Source organism: Trichechus manatus, unplaced genomic scaffold (genome assembly GCF_000243295.1).
Source record: "Trichechus manatus latirostris isolate Lorelei unplaced genomic scaffold, TriManLat1.0 scaffold00103, whole genome shotgun sequence".
Classification (NCBI taxonomy): Eukaryota; Metazoa; Chordata; class Mammalia; order Sirenia; family Trichechidae; genus Trichechus; species Trichechus manatus.
In genome coordinates, this window is record NW_004444039.1 from 6,235,015 (window position 1) to 6,249,911 (window position 14,897).

Consider the following 14,897-nt stretch of genomic DNA (forward strand, 5'->3'; position numbering starts at 1 on the left):
TTTTTTTTGTTGTAGAAGTGCTGGATTTTCTTTTAGATTATGGAGATTAGACCTTTGTCTGACTTGTAATGTCCAAAATTTTTTTCCCAGTCTGTAGGTTCTCTTTTTACTCTTTTGGTGAAGTCTTTTAAAAGAGCATAGGTGTTTGATTTTTAGAAGATCCCAGTTATCTAGCTTATCTTCTGGGGTTTGTGTGTTGATGGTTATGGTTTGTGTTCCGTTAATGCTGTCTATTGGGGCCTGTAGCGTTGGTCCTATTTTTTCTTCTGTGAACTTTATAGTTTTTGGCTTTATATTTAAGTCTGTGATCCACTTTGAATTAATTTTTGTATATGGTATGAGGTATGGGTCCTGTTTCATTTTTTTTGCAGATGGCTATCCAGTTTTGCCAGCACCATTTGTTAAAAAGACTGTCTATTCCCCATTTGATGGAAGGTCTTTTTACTTTTATTCTTATTGAGAGTACTCAACATTTTCTTCTAAATTTTTAGGGATACAGTTTTCACTTTAACTCTTTAACCTATCTGGAACTCATTTTGGTGAAAAGTATGAGTGATAATCAACATTTTGTTTCCAAAAGATCACTTTTTCCAGGACTGTGTATTGAAATATTGTCCCTTTCCACACTGATTTGTAATGCCCCCTTCACCATACACTATATTCTCGTATTTTCTAGTCTTTTTCCAGGCTGTCATTTTCCGTAGTCACATGCTGTTTTTTGATTAAAGTAGCTTTGAGCCCTTCTCATCACCTTTTTCCAAGGTACGTTTATAAGATCTTGGAAGTTACTTTGTCTAGATTAGAGAAGAAAAATTCCCTCTGGGAATCAATTCAGGAAAAAAGCACTTGGGTTTCAATGAAAACAATGAGCAGGAGTGCGTGTTCCAAAATATGAATTTGCACAGTTGTGAAAATTCACTCCGGGTACCTTGCCAGGTAGTCCATGTACCAGCTGAAGAATCCACAGGGCAGTGAGGTTTAATAAAAAAGGGCTATTTTTGCTCTCCCAGGCTCCTGCAGTGAAACAACTTTACTATTTCCAGCCCAGATGTGTCCTTCTTTGTTATAGATTTCATCACTTCCTGGCTTATGTGTTTATGCTTAGAGCCAGAGTTTCACATTCTATAAAATGTACTCATTTCAGTGCTGCGTGGTCCATAGGGGCCGATCTGCCCCTTCATATCCAAATGGGAACCACTGCCCCTAGGGTTGGAGATCCAGGTATTCTTCCAGCTGTGTAATGATCAGTAGTTTTGGAATCCTGGATCCCTGGGATTCTATAGAGGGTCTTCAGGGTTTTTGCAAATTGTGAAGGGTTTTATGCCCAACAGTAAAGATTTTGATCAGCTATGACAGCTTATCATTGCTTATTTTATGTATTTGGAGTCTCCTTAAAATTTTATTTTGCCCATTAGTGAAGTGTTCAAAAACCCTGGCCTAGCAACAAACAAGAATCCGTTGGTTTTCTGTGTACCAGCAGTGAGAAACCTAAAAGGGAAATTTGGGAAACAATAGCATCTAAGAGAATTAAATACCTAGGAATAAAGTTAACCTGGGATGGGAAGGGCTTCACATTGAAAACTATAAAACATTGCTGAAAAAGATTAAAGAAGACTTCAATAAATGGGAAGCGTTCCATGCTTATGGATTGGAAGACTTAATATTGTTAAGATGTCAGTACTACTCAAAGTGATCTATAGACTCAATGCAATCCCAGTCAAAATGCCAACAGCCTTCTTTGCAGAAATAGAAAAACAAATCCTCAACTTTATATGGAATGGCAAGAAGCCCTGACTAACTAAAGCAATGCTGAAAGAGAAGAACAAAGTAGGAGGGCTCATAATACTTGATTTGAAAACATACTATGAAACTACAGTAATCAAAACAGCCTGGTACTAGTAGAACAATAGCCACATAGACCAATGGAATACAATGGGGAGTCCAGAAATAAACTCACACACCTGTGATCAACTGATTTTTGACAAGAGTGCTAAGTCCATTTGATGGGGAAAGAAGAGTCTCTTCAGTAAACGAGCTGGTCAAAAAAAGACGAGACTTACTGGTCTGACAAAGAATGAAGGGACCCCGAGATCAGGGCCCCTGGACACTCTTTTTACTCAGAACTGAAGTCACTCCTGAAGTTCACCCTTCAGACAAAGATTAGACAGGTGTATAAAACAAACAATAACACACGTGAGGAGCGTGCTTCACAGTTCAATCATGTGTATGAGACCAAATGGGTACACCTACCCAAAAACAAAGACAAGAAGGCAGGAAGGGACAGGAAAACTGAACAAATGAAAATGGGGTTCCTGGGGTGGAGAAGGGGAGAGTGTTGACACATTGTGGGGTTTGCAAGCAATGTCACAAAACAATATGTGTCTTAATTGTTGAATGAGAAACTAATTTGCTCTATAAACTCTCACCTAAAACACGATAAAAAATAAATAAATGGTGCTGGGAAAATTGGAGTTCCATATGCAGAAAAAGGAAGCAGGATCCACGTGTCACACCACACGCAAAAACAAAGTAAAAATGGATTAAGGACCTAAATGTACAAACTGAAACCATAAGATTCTTAGAAGAAAAAGTAGGGGCCACGCTGTCAGGCCTGGCTTTCAACAATGGATTATCTAATATAATAACAAAAACACAGACAGCAAAAGACAAGAAATAAATGGGACCTCATAAAAATTAAAAACTTTGTTCATCAAAAGACTTTACCAAAAAAATGAAAAGACAAGCTACCAGCTGGGAGATTATCTTCGGAAACCATATATCCCACAAGGATCTAATAACCAAAATATGTATAAAACGTGAACAACTTAATAACAAAAAGGTAGGTATATACCCAATCATAAATGGGCAAAAGACTTGAATAGACATTTCACCAAAGAGAACATTCAAATAACCACCAGACACATGGAAAGATGCTCGGTGTCATTAGCCATGAGAGAGTTGCAAATCAAACCAATGAGATGCCGTTTCATTCCCATTAGGATGGCTGAGATTAAAAAAGACAGAAAATAACAAATGTTGGCGAGAATGTGGGGAAATTGGAATCCTTACCTGTTGCTGGTGGAAATACAAAATGGTACAGCCATTGTGGAAAGCTGTGGCGGTTCCTAAAAAAACTAAACATAGAACTACCATATGACCCAACAATTCCACTCCTAGGTCTATACCCAAAAGACTTGAAAGCAGAGACTCAAACAGAGACTTGTACACCAGTGTTCACTGCAGCGCTATTCACAATAGCCAGAAGGTGGAAACAACCTAAATGCCCATCAACAGATGAACGGATAAACAAAACGTGTACGTACGTACAATGGAATACTATCAGCCGGTAGGAGAAATGAAGTCTTGATACATGCCACAATATGGCTGGAGCTGGAAGACATTATGCCGAGTGAAATAAGTCAATCACAAAAGGACAAACATTGTATGACCTCACTTAATATAAAGTGGTTACTGGGGGCACGAAGGTGAGAGAAAGGGGAGGCTAATGGTGATGGAAAAATTGCATTGATGAAGGGTCGGGTTGCACAGCCAGCTATTGTAATGGCTGTCAATAAATAGTATGCCTGTAAGAAGTTGAACTGGTGAAAGTTGTGTGATAGGTGTGTTTACAACAATGACAAAAACATAAGAGTAGCTGCTGAGGCTGCTTATGTGCAGCTAAACACCTCATGGGATTTGGCTTCTTGGTTTGGAGGTTGAAGGTAATGGTTTTATGGGGCATCCCAATTAACTGGCCTAATAACATGGTTAGTGCTTCTGTTCTACCTCCTGGTTCGATGCGCAATGCCTGGGATCTTAAAAGCTTGCAAGTGGCCATCCAAGGCACAACAATTGGTCTCTGTTCGCCTGGAACAACCGAGGAAGAAGGAGAGTGAGGAATAGGAGGAGGATATGCAATATGTGGCTAATTGCCTCCATTAACAACTACCTCCTCTGCCATAAGACCAGAAGAATTGGACGGTGCCTGGCTACCATTATGAAACATTTTGATTAGAGATTCCATATAAGAATCCTGATCAAAATGGGGAAGATGCAGAACAGAATTTAAATACTCACGGACTCCAGGCTGCCTGGAGCCATGAAGGTTGGATGAACCCCTGAAACTATTGCCTTGAGATCATCTTTAAACCTTAAGCCGGAAATATCCCCTGAAGTCTTCTTAAAACCAAACAGTAGCTTAACTAGTAAAAAGTTATCTGCCTTGAGCATTGTGCTCTTTTAACAACTATATGGGATCAAATTGAAAACAGCAACTCGAAAGATTAAATAGAAAGCTTAGGGGGCAGTGAATTTATGTTAATGGTAGAGGAACAGCTCAGAAAAGGAGGGTGAGAATGGTTACACAACTTGAAGAACGTGCTGTATTTTTCCTTGAATAACGCCTGCCTTCTGTTTGCCAACCGCAACCTCTCCCCTGCAAGGTATTTTCTTAAGCCTCCCATGCTAATTTTTTTTACAGCAACATGTAAAAAAAATTTGCATAGGGGTGCTTATGCAAATACTTCATGGACGGAGGGCTTGGTTGGCAAATACATGTAGAAGGCGTGCATTATTTGAGTAAAAATACAATTATCAATGTCACTAAATGGTACGCGCAGAAACTGTTGAATTGGTGTATGTTTTGCTGTGTCTATTCTCAACAACAACAACAAAATAAGTAAAATTATATTTAAAAAAAACAAACCCTGATCTAGATACTACAAGGTTTCTTCTAGTTTTTAAAACTATGTAGTTATGTATCTTCTAATGAGGAACCCTGGTGGTGCAGTGGTTAAGCCCTTGCCTACTAACCAAAAGGTCAGTGGTTTCAAACCACCAGTGGCTCTGCAGGAGGAAGATGTGGCAGTCTGCTTCCATAAAGATTTACAGCCTCGGATACGCAGTGGAGCAGTTCTACTCTGTCCTACAGGGTTGCTATGAGTCAAAATTGACTCGATGGCAATGGGATGGTATCTTCTAATAAGGTCCCTGGGTGGCACAATCGGTTTGCACTCGGCTGATAACAAAAAGGTTAGCACTCACTCGGGTGCCATGGAAGAAAGGCCTGGTGATCTGCATTTGTAGAGATTACAGCCAAGAAAACCTGGTGGAGCTCAGTGCTACTCTGTAACACGTGGTGTTGCCGTGAGTTGGAATCAACTCGATGGTAACAGGTTTGTGTTTTTTGTATCTTCTAATACCTTAGGGCCCTGATGGCGTAGTGGTTAAGAGCTACAGCCGCTAACCAAAAGGTCGGCAGTTCGAATCCTTGGAAACCCTGTAAGGCAGTTCTACTATGTCCTATAGGTTCGCTATGAGTCAGAATCAAGTCAGCGGCAACGGGTTTTGGCTAATACTGTTAGCTCACCCAGGAGTTGTACCCCAAAGTGGCCTCCAGGTATCGAATTCTGGGTGGTACAACGGTTAAGCACTTGGCTGCTAACTGAAAGTTTGGCATTTTAAACCTGCCTCGCAGCTCTGTGGGAGAAAGTCCTGGCCATCTGCTCTCATGAAGATTACAGCCAAGAAAACCCTAATGGGTTAGTTCTGCTCTGTCACATGAGGTCACCGGGAGACAGAAATCGACTTGACGGCACCCAACAACAGCATTCAATAGAGAAGGAAACCAGAAAACCTCTCTTGGTCAGCATACCCTGGCCCACTAATTTAGACTTAATACAGACTCAGGGATTGTGTCCAATATTTTCTGCAGTTTTCTAGTCGCCAGGCTACCTGGTGGCATCAGGCCATACATGCACATCCTTGTGTTCAGAGGTGACATTCCCCACTCATTCATGTGATTGTGAGCTGTGTTCTCTCTGTCTCAGGCCGGGAACGTGGTGACAGGAGAGATGGTGGAAGAGCTTATCCTGTCTGGAGCAGATATAATCAAAGTGGGTATTGGGCCAGGTAAGACTTGCTGGGAACACAGCAGAGGGTATGTGTGGGGACGGGGCCTGGGGTTCGGGGAGACTGGAGATGGTGGCCAGTGCATGAGCCACAAGTGTAAAGCACATTTTTTCTGGAAGCATCAGTGACTTTCCAGAAGAAGCTGGCAGGTTAGAAACATCATAGAGTGACTTTCTGATGACTCCAGGGAACCTCTAAATGAGCTTGGGCGTGGTTAGAATATGAGGTCTTGCTTTCAGAACATTAATGTTCAAGAAAAGAGTGCAGATTTCTTTAATGGTCTTGTGTACCTTGAAGAGGAAGGTGAGGGGTGAAGAATCCAGGGGGACAGTTAATGAACATGAATGACTCAAGTTTTCGTGAATGTTTGAGGGGTCCCAAGCATTGCATATAGGCTTGCAGCTATGAGGCCACATTTGAACTTGACGCATAGCCCAGGCAGCTATCCCCCCTGGCTCCTCAGTTGATACACAGTCATAGATTTTTGCCCATATGGATTCTCTCGTAGGAAGACCCATTGGCATCTTGATGGAGGGAAGAGGTTGCGTCTTTGTATCCTCATCCCGGGTGGGGCCGTTTTCTCTTGGGGTCAGTCGGCTTCCACCTTCCCCTTTGGCTAAACTCCAGAACGAGCCACCATTCCTTCTTCACTGCCACGTGTTCATATTCTTCCTTGTACATCCATGATTCATCCAAAACTAAAATTGCAGAGAAGGAAGGTAGATACACATTTTTAGTTGGGACTGGAAAACCGCAAAGATTTTTATTTTTTAAAAATTCTCCCACCCGAAAGATACTTCCAAAAAAGGAAGCACACCATACACCCTGTGGGAGGAGTCTGGTCAAGTGCTGCCGGGAAGCAAAAGACACAGTTGTGTTGTGATGTGGCAGTCATCAACCTTGGGGGAATAGGATGCATATGAAGAGAAATTAATGAAGAAGAACCTTCTAGGCCCATAAAGATGCCCGGGCTTTTTAACATACAGGGAGAGTTTAAAGTGGCTTTTTATGTTACCACTCACCTACGCCAGTTAATAATGTATCCTGAGCAAGAGGACAGATACCTCTGTCCTCTGTACTGTTTGTCCCAGGGTGGTGCAAATGTTTTGCACTCGACTGTTAACCTAAAGGAGCACTGGTGGCGCAGTGGTTAAGAGCTACGGCTGCTAACCAAAGGGTCGGTAGTTCAAATCCACCAGCTGCTCCTTGGAAACCCTATGGGGCAGTTCTACTCTGTCCTGTAGGGTCCCTATGAGCCAGAATCGACCAGATGGCGGTGGGTTTGAGTTTTCTATTAACTTAAAGGTTGGTTGTTTGAACCATTAATAACATATCCTGAGCAAGAGGAGAGCTAACTCTGGTCTCATTACTCTTTGCTATTATTGAAGTCAGACAAAGGATAAGGCCTAGTTCTTCTTACAAGGAGCTGGCCACTTACGATAGGCTGTAGCAGACCAGGCAAATAATAGAACAGATTAGACTAATAATAGATCAGGATGATGGCTTCCTTCCAAAGGTAGGTGCGTTCATCAGTCACCAACTTAATCAGAAAAGTTTATGGAGCATCTGCTAGCTCCCATATTACTGAGTAGGTTCCCCTCAGAAAAGGAGCCCTGGTAGCGCAGTGGTTAAGTGCTTATCTGCTAATGGAAAGGTCGGCCATTGGAACCCACCAGCCTCCATGGAAGAAAGATGTGGCGTCTGCTTCCGTAAAGATTACAGCCTTGGAAGCCCTGAGGGGCAGTTCTGCTGTCCTGTAGGGTAGCTATGAGTCGGAATCGACTCAACGGCAACAAGTTACTGTATAAATATAAAGGTACATAAGCAATTTTCTTAGCTCTCAGAGAACTTTTCCAGATGTGGTCGTGAGCATTCAACTGCAGGGTTTCGTTCATCCATATCCTCTATGTACATATTCAGTTTCTCTAGAAGATTCATTGTCCTTCCGTGGTCACCCCCACCCCAACAGATGTGACTAAAGGGAGTAAGAGACTTCCCTTGAGCCTGATGTATTTGAGCCACTTCTTTAAATTGATTGGAGACAGTATTTAAATTTCACAAATTTCTTTGTAGTAAAAACACTGGGCATGGTATATCTAAAGGACAATATTAAAAATGGGTTCTTGACCCAGCAATTCCACTCCTCAACTTGAGAGCAGGAACTCAAACAGATCCTTGCATACCAGTGTCCACAGCAGCTCTATTCACAATAGCCAAAAGGTGGAAACAACCCAAGTGTCCATTAGCCAATGAATGGATAATCAAAATGTGGTATAGCCTTGCAATGGGATATTATTCAGCCATAAAGAAAAATGAAGTTCTGATAACGTGCTATGCCATGGATGAAGCTTGAAAATGTGGTACTGAGAGAAATAAGTCAATCACAAAAGGACACGCATAATCCTACTTACAGGAAATATCTAGAATGGGTAAATGCAGGAGACCAGAGTTTATTCATGGTGACCACAGGTGAGGAGAAGCAGCAGTGGGGTACTTGCTTCAGGGGTGCTGAGTTTCTTTTTGGGGTGATGGAAAACATTTGGAAATGGTTGCACAAGATGGTGAATATAATGTCACTGAATTAGATACTTAAAAATGGTTAAAATAGCGAATGTTTTGTTATTATATGCTTCACCACAATTAAAAAAAAGGGGTTCATCATTGAACTGCTCCCAGAAACTGAGAAAAAATATTAAAAATGGGTACCCTAGCCCCTCTCATTGGGAGAAAATACGTATCCAATTTCCCCTTTCAGTCTCCCCTGGGTATTAATCAGGACCACCCCTGCGCCTTATTTGAAACATCTTCCTTGGCTGTTTCCAAGAAAGGCAATTGACCTAACATCTGTAAGTGCCTCTCTGTGCGCAGAGCCCCAGGCTGGCTGCCTCCCTCACGGATCTCTACCGGAAGTTATAAAGCTCCAAGTCTGCCTTCCCCAGGGCATCATTGTCACTGGGGCAGGGAGTGCTTTCGTGGGGAGAGAAGCTTGTTGACTCCAGGGACGTCAGTGACACATGGAGGGATGACATGAGGATATGGACGTAGGGGGCTCCTGGCCCATAAGTAGATGGTTGCTGTTCTGGATGCAGGGAGAGGGGCCGGCGCTGTCTTCCTGCTGGTTTGTTTGCTGCAGCCAGGCCTGAGGAGTGTGGACGTGGCTGTCTGTCTGATCTTACCCTAATGACCCCTGGGAGAAATTTGTGGCAGTTGTGATGCCGCTAGTGGTGGGTGGTGAGGAGCTGGGGGTCAGAGTGCCTCCCCTCAGGTCTGGCCTGGGCAGGGGAGACGTCCACACCCGGCTTTCGCACTGGGGTTCCAGAACACCAAGTCAGTTGCCATGAAGTCAGTTCCAACTCATGGCAACTCCATGTGTGAGTAGAACTGTGCTTCGTAGGGTTTTCAAGGCTGTGACCTTTCAGAGGCAGATTGCCAGGTCTTTCTTCCAAGGAACCATCAACCTTTTGGTTAGTAATTGAGCGTTTAACCATTTGCGCCAGCCAGGGACTCCTGTTGGGGTCCCAGAGCACCCATAATCCACAACACCAGATACCCAGGAGGGGCTGAGTGAGTGGCGAAGCAGTGGAGACGGGAGTGTGGATGACTCCTCCGTTCTCCAGCTCATTCATTCTTCCAGCCAGTGACACTATATCTTGCCCTTACTAAGCATCAGGCTCTATTCCAAGCCCTGGATATACAACAACAAATATCCACGGTCTTACCTCTGAGTTTACCGTCTGGCCGAGAAAACAGACCCTAAACATACTCAAACACATAGTTATTTAAATACCTCCTTTTAAAATAAGTGCTAGGAAGGAAAACTTCCCTGAGCCAGTAGCATTTCAGATGAAGCCTGAAAGATGACAAAGGGGTGGCTGGATGTGGGGGGCTGGTCCGGAAGGGAGTGTCCAGACGGAGGGAACATCGGGTGCAGAGGATCCCTCCGGTGGAAAGACACCAGCTGTGCTGGAAGCAGGAAGGGTCAGCGCGTCTGGGCAGCGCGCAGCGGGGAGCCGAGATAAGGCGGTGGAGGGCAGCGGGTGGCTGCAGAGGCCCAGCGTCTTCTGTTGTTTTATTACGGCGAACAAATACATAACAAAACATTTACCAATTGAACGTTTTGTACATCTACAATTCGGTGACGTTGATTCCATTCGTCACGAGGTGCAACCATCATCACTGAAGCCAGGTATTTTGAGGAGGAGGATGGGTGGGGTACATGGGAGCTTGAGCTAGGTGGTCTCCATGTAGCAGGGTGTGTTGGCTTGCTTGAGGGATGAGACTGAGGAAGGGGCTTGGGATGGAGGTGCTGGGGTTTCCAGTGTAACTTGGCTTGGAGGTGATTGGATAGGATCGGACAGACAGGGTCAGCCAGGAGGTCAAGGGCAGGAAGGCGTCTAGGTGGCTGGTGTGAGTATTGAAATGGAGGCTGAGCTCTGAGTCTGGGCTACAGGGACTGACTGCAAAGCAGCAGATGTGTTGGGGGATGAACCTGGTCACGCTGAGGACAGAGCTGAGGAAGAGTGAGGTGTAGGAATGATACTAGCGTTAGCTCCTCTTCTGGGGGGCTTACTGTATGCCTGGAGTCCCTGGGTGGTGCAAACGGTTAATGTGCTTAGCTACTAACCGAAAGGTTGGAGGTTTGAGTCCACCCAGAGGTGCATCAGAAGAAAGATCTGGCAATCTACTTCTGAAAAATCAGTCATTGAAAATCCCATGGAGCAGGGTTTTAATTCTGACACATATAGGGTCGCCAGAAGTCAGAATTAACTCGAGGTCAACTGTTGTTGTTGTTGTTTTACTAGATGCCAGGCCCTGGGCCGGAAGATGTCCATCCCTCACCCCATCTCCTCTCCACTATGACTCTGTGTGATAAGTGTTTTCATTTCTGTTTCACAGACGAGGAAATGAGGCTTAGAGAGGCTAAGTCATTTGATACAGGTTGCCGGTAAAGAAGCCGTGGGGCTGAGGGAGGAATTGGAGAGGTGCCTGAATAGAGTGGGGTTGCCTGGCTGAGCCAGACACAGTGGCAAGGAAGGGACTGAGGCGTGGAGAGGTCAGCGTGCTCTATCTTACTGTGGAGGCTGATGTCACCGGGGACCGTGACAGTGACGGTGGGAAGGTGGTGTCCTGGCTATCAGCAGATGACGGGAGAACCTGAAGGGATGGTTTGGGTTAGGATGACCTTCACAGAGTGACAGGCAGCCCCTCCCCTCCCCAGGTGTCTCCTCTGCCATGGGCAGGTCAGCCCTCGGGAATCGGGGCGGGGCTGTGTGACCGTGACAGGGGCTCGCTTTATCCCACATTCTGCACGTTGCTAACCATCTCTCCTTGGGGTCCACTTCTTCCTCCTTGCCAGGGTCTGTGTGTACCACCCGCACGAAGACAGGCGTGGGCTACCCCCAGCTGAGTGCGGTGATCGAGTGTGCTGACTCTGCCCATGGCCTCAAGGGCCACATCATTTCGGTGAGTCTGCAGGTGGGGCTGGGATGGGGCTGGGACAGGCTGCAGGACCCTGCCTCCTGGCCGCCATTCACCCGACGGGCCTCCGTGGGCTTGGGAGCGTGCGGGCGCTGGGTTCCCAGCGACACAGCCCCTGCTCCTGCTCACTGTGTAGTGAGGAAGCGGGCACGTTAGTCTAACGGTGGGAGGTCGGGGGTCGCATGATGAGGGAACACCCAGGGAGCTCTGAGACATGGAAGACGGCCGCAGATCCCAGACTGGGGTCAGGAAGGGCTTCCCAGAGTAAGGGCTATGGAGGCCTGATGGTTGGAAAGGAATTTTCCAGGTGGAGGGGAAGAAGAGAAGGAAAAAGCATCACGGACGCAAAAGAGAATAACACACGAAACAATCCGGAAGTCAGCGTGGCTGCGGGAGAGTCGGCAGTGGGGTAGGAGTGAGGGGTGGCTGCAGGGCGAATGTGGACGAGAACCTGGGGGGGCCTGTCGCCCACATTACGGGCGGGACTTTATCTAGGAAGCACGGAGGAGATGCTGAAGAGATGTAAGCAGGAGAGTGACAAGTAGATTGATTTATCTTCGGAGCCATTAAACAGGCTGCCTGGTGGAGGACCGGGAAGGCACGAGGTGGAAGGGGCCCCGGAGGGGAAACGTTAGTAATTCAGGCAGGAGATGACCGTACCCTCAGCTCAGCAGTGGCAGGGGGGCTTGAGGGCCACATATAGAACTGATAGACGTTTAAACAGGACTTGGCCATTGATAAGGTGTTTGGGAGTGGCAAGAGAGAAGGAAGAGCCAAGGATGCAGCTGCCCACCCGCCCATTCACTTTGCAGCAGCAAAGGAAGAGGTTTTGGGGGGACAGTGTGGAGTTCAGTTTTGGCCTTGTTGATTTAGATGTGCCTGAGGGGCATCTGGAGTCCCGCAGGGGTGCTAGTGGTTCTAGTCCACCCAGAGGTACCTCAGAAGAAAGGCCTGGCAATCTACTTTTGAAAACTCAGCCACTGAAAACCCTCTGGAATGCCGTTCTGCTCTGAAACACACAGGGTCTCCACGAGTTGGAGCCCACTCCACAGCAGCTGGTTTTTCAGAGAGGCGTCTGACAGGAAGTCCATTAGGTATTTGGGTTCATGGGTTGGAAGCCTGGAAGTCAGTAGTCTGTAGATTTCCGAGACTCACTGGCGCCTTGAGAGTAGGTGACAGGGTCTGGGGAGAATGTGAGGGTGAGAAGTGAAGTTGACCCTGGAGGAACCCCAACATTGAAGTCAAGAAGACTGACTGGTCTGATAGAGACTGGAGGAACCCCCAAGACTATGGCCCTAAGACACCCTTCTTACACAGAATTGAAGCTATTCCTGGAGACAGCCTTTCAGCCAAACAGTAGATCCCCCGAGAAAAACTCACTGCCGTCGAGTGGATTCCGACTCATAGAGACCCTACAGGACAGAGTAGAACTGCCCCACAGGGTTTCCAAGGAGCGGCTGGTGGATTTAAACTGCTGACCTTTTGGTTAGCAGCCGAGCTCTTAAGCACTGTGCCACCAGGGCTCCGAACGATAGACAGGCCTACAAAATAAACAATCACATCCAAGAGAAACGAGCTTCTTAGAACAGTTAATCATATGAGACCAACAGGGCAACATCTGCCCAAAAGTGAGACGAGAAGGCAGGAAGGGGTGGGAAAACAGGACGAAAGGTAATGAGGAAGCCAGGGTGGAAACGGGGAGAGTGCTGACAGATTGAGGGGGCTGCGACCAGTGTCTTGGAACTTTCTGTGTACAAACCATTGAATGGGAATCTCGTTTGCTCTGTAGATCTTCACCTAAAGCACGATAAAATATTTATTAAAAAAAAATTAAAAAAGCCTCAGTGATACTGAGAAGTGAGGTGGAGAGAACCGGAGAGGACAGTGTGGCAGAGGAAGGAGAGGGTGGGTGAGCAGGAGGAAGTGGGCAGCAGGGTCAGATCCTCTCAAGAGGTCTCAGGTAACGAGGTTCCTGCAGTGGAAGCTCGGATGACTGATTTTCAGATCACTTTTCTAACGCGTGCAGCTCTTGCTGCAGTCCACAAATTGTAATAATTTATATTTTCCTTTCCATTTAGTTCACAATATTTTTAACTCTCTTGAGACTTCTTCCTTGACCTGTGTGTTATTTAGAGACATGCTGTTTAATGTCCAAATGTTTTGGGATTTTCCAGCTATCTTTCTGTTACTGATTTCTAGTCTGATTCCATTGTGGTCTTTGGGTGTACTTTGTATGGTTTCTATTCTTTTAAATTGGGTAAGGTTGGATGGCGCAGGATGTAGTCTGCCTTGGTGAGTGTTCCATGTGCGCTTGAGAGGAACATGGGTTCTGCTGCCGGATGAAGTGTTCTGTAAATGTCAGCTCGATCCAGTTGATAGATGGTGCTGTTCAGTTTAACTATATCCTTACTGATTTTCTGCCTGCTAGACACTGGTAGGAGCCCTGGTGGCGCAGTGGTTAAGAGCTTCAGCTGCTAACCCAAAAGGTGGGCAGTTCCAGTCCACCAGCCGCTCGTTGGAAACCCTGTGGGGCAGTTCTACTCTGTCCTGTAGGGTCTCTATGAGTTGGAATCCACTGGATGGCAATTAGTGCCTTTGTAAGGAGGCTTCAGTGAGCCAGCATCCTGGAAACCACATACTGTGTTACTGGTGTTTAAACATAGCCAGCTAAACATTGTGGGCAGCCCACGGATGAGATTCCTCCGCTAAAGGTTAAAGCAGCCCCAGATGTGTCCTCTGTCTGAGCGTGGGTGTCCAGAACGGATGTTTGATTTTTAAGGGAAATGGATACCTTCAGTGACGGTGAATAGGAGACATATGGGATGTCTGGAAATACAAAGGAATTAACTCCGTGTCCTTTTCCAGCTCTTCAAATGAGTCACCTCTTGTACTAAATAAATCTCACCTCACAGCAGGCAGGGCGAGAGAGGTGACTGCTGAATGAGCAGCTGGCAAATGTGCCCTCTGCTTGATACGGGTGGATGGATGGTGTGGGTGGCGGGGCTTGTCGTGGATTCTGCACCTGGGAAGGCTGCGGTCAGAGCCCCTCGCCAGCAGCGGCCCCAGGCAGGCAGTGGGCGGTGCCAGCCTTACAGCACGTGGGCAGGTGGTCCTCGGCAAAGGCCGCTTGCCGGCCTCTGCGGACAACAGGGCTTGGGGAATGGAAGGTGCGGTATTGCGGGGAGTAAACTAGGGGGGAAACAAGAGTGTTGGGTCTGGTTCTAGGAGGCACTGCGCCGCAGGCCAGTGTGTTCGGCTGGGAGTGTGGGGTGGATACAAACTCCCAGTCACCCTGGCCGAGCTCCCTGACTTCCTCTCCTTGCTTTTTCCTGTGTGAAGGACGGAGGCTGCACGTGTCCAGGAGATGTCGCCAAAGCCTTTGGTAAGGACCCTGCGGGGCGCAAGGTCTCCTTGCAGCTGCGCCCCGACGAGCGTGCGGGCTTCGGGCGGGCGGGCGGACCTGCCCGGCAGGAGCGAGAGCGAAAGGGCGGCACTGGGGGCGGGATGGG

The 14,897-nt window shown here is 46.6% G+C and overlaps 1 protein-coding gene across 1 annotated transcript in view; it reads left to right on the forward strand.

The window, feature by feature from the left end:
* Positions 1 to 14,897, forward strand: part of GMPR (guanosine monophosphate reductase) — a 45,305-nt gene that overhangs the window by 21,710 nt on the left and 8,698 nt on the right. Inside the window, exons 4-6 of the mRNA XM_023737480.1 lie at positions 5,829 to 5,910; positions 11,267 to 11,373; positions 14,728 to 14,770. Coding sequence (XP_023593248.1) covers positions 5,829 to 5,910; positions 11,267 to 11,373; positions 14,728 to 14,770 — 232 coding nt within the window. The remainder of the gene's footprint in view (positions 1 to 5,828; positions 5,911 to 11,266; positions 11,374 to 14,727; positions 14,771 to 14,897) is intronic.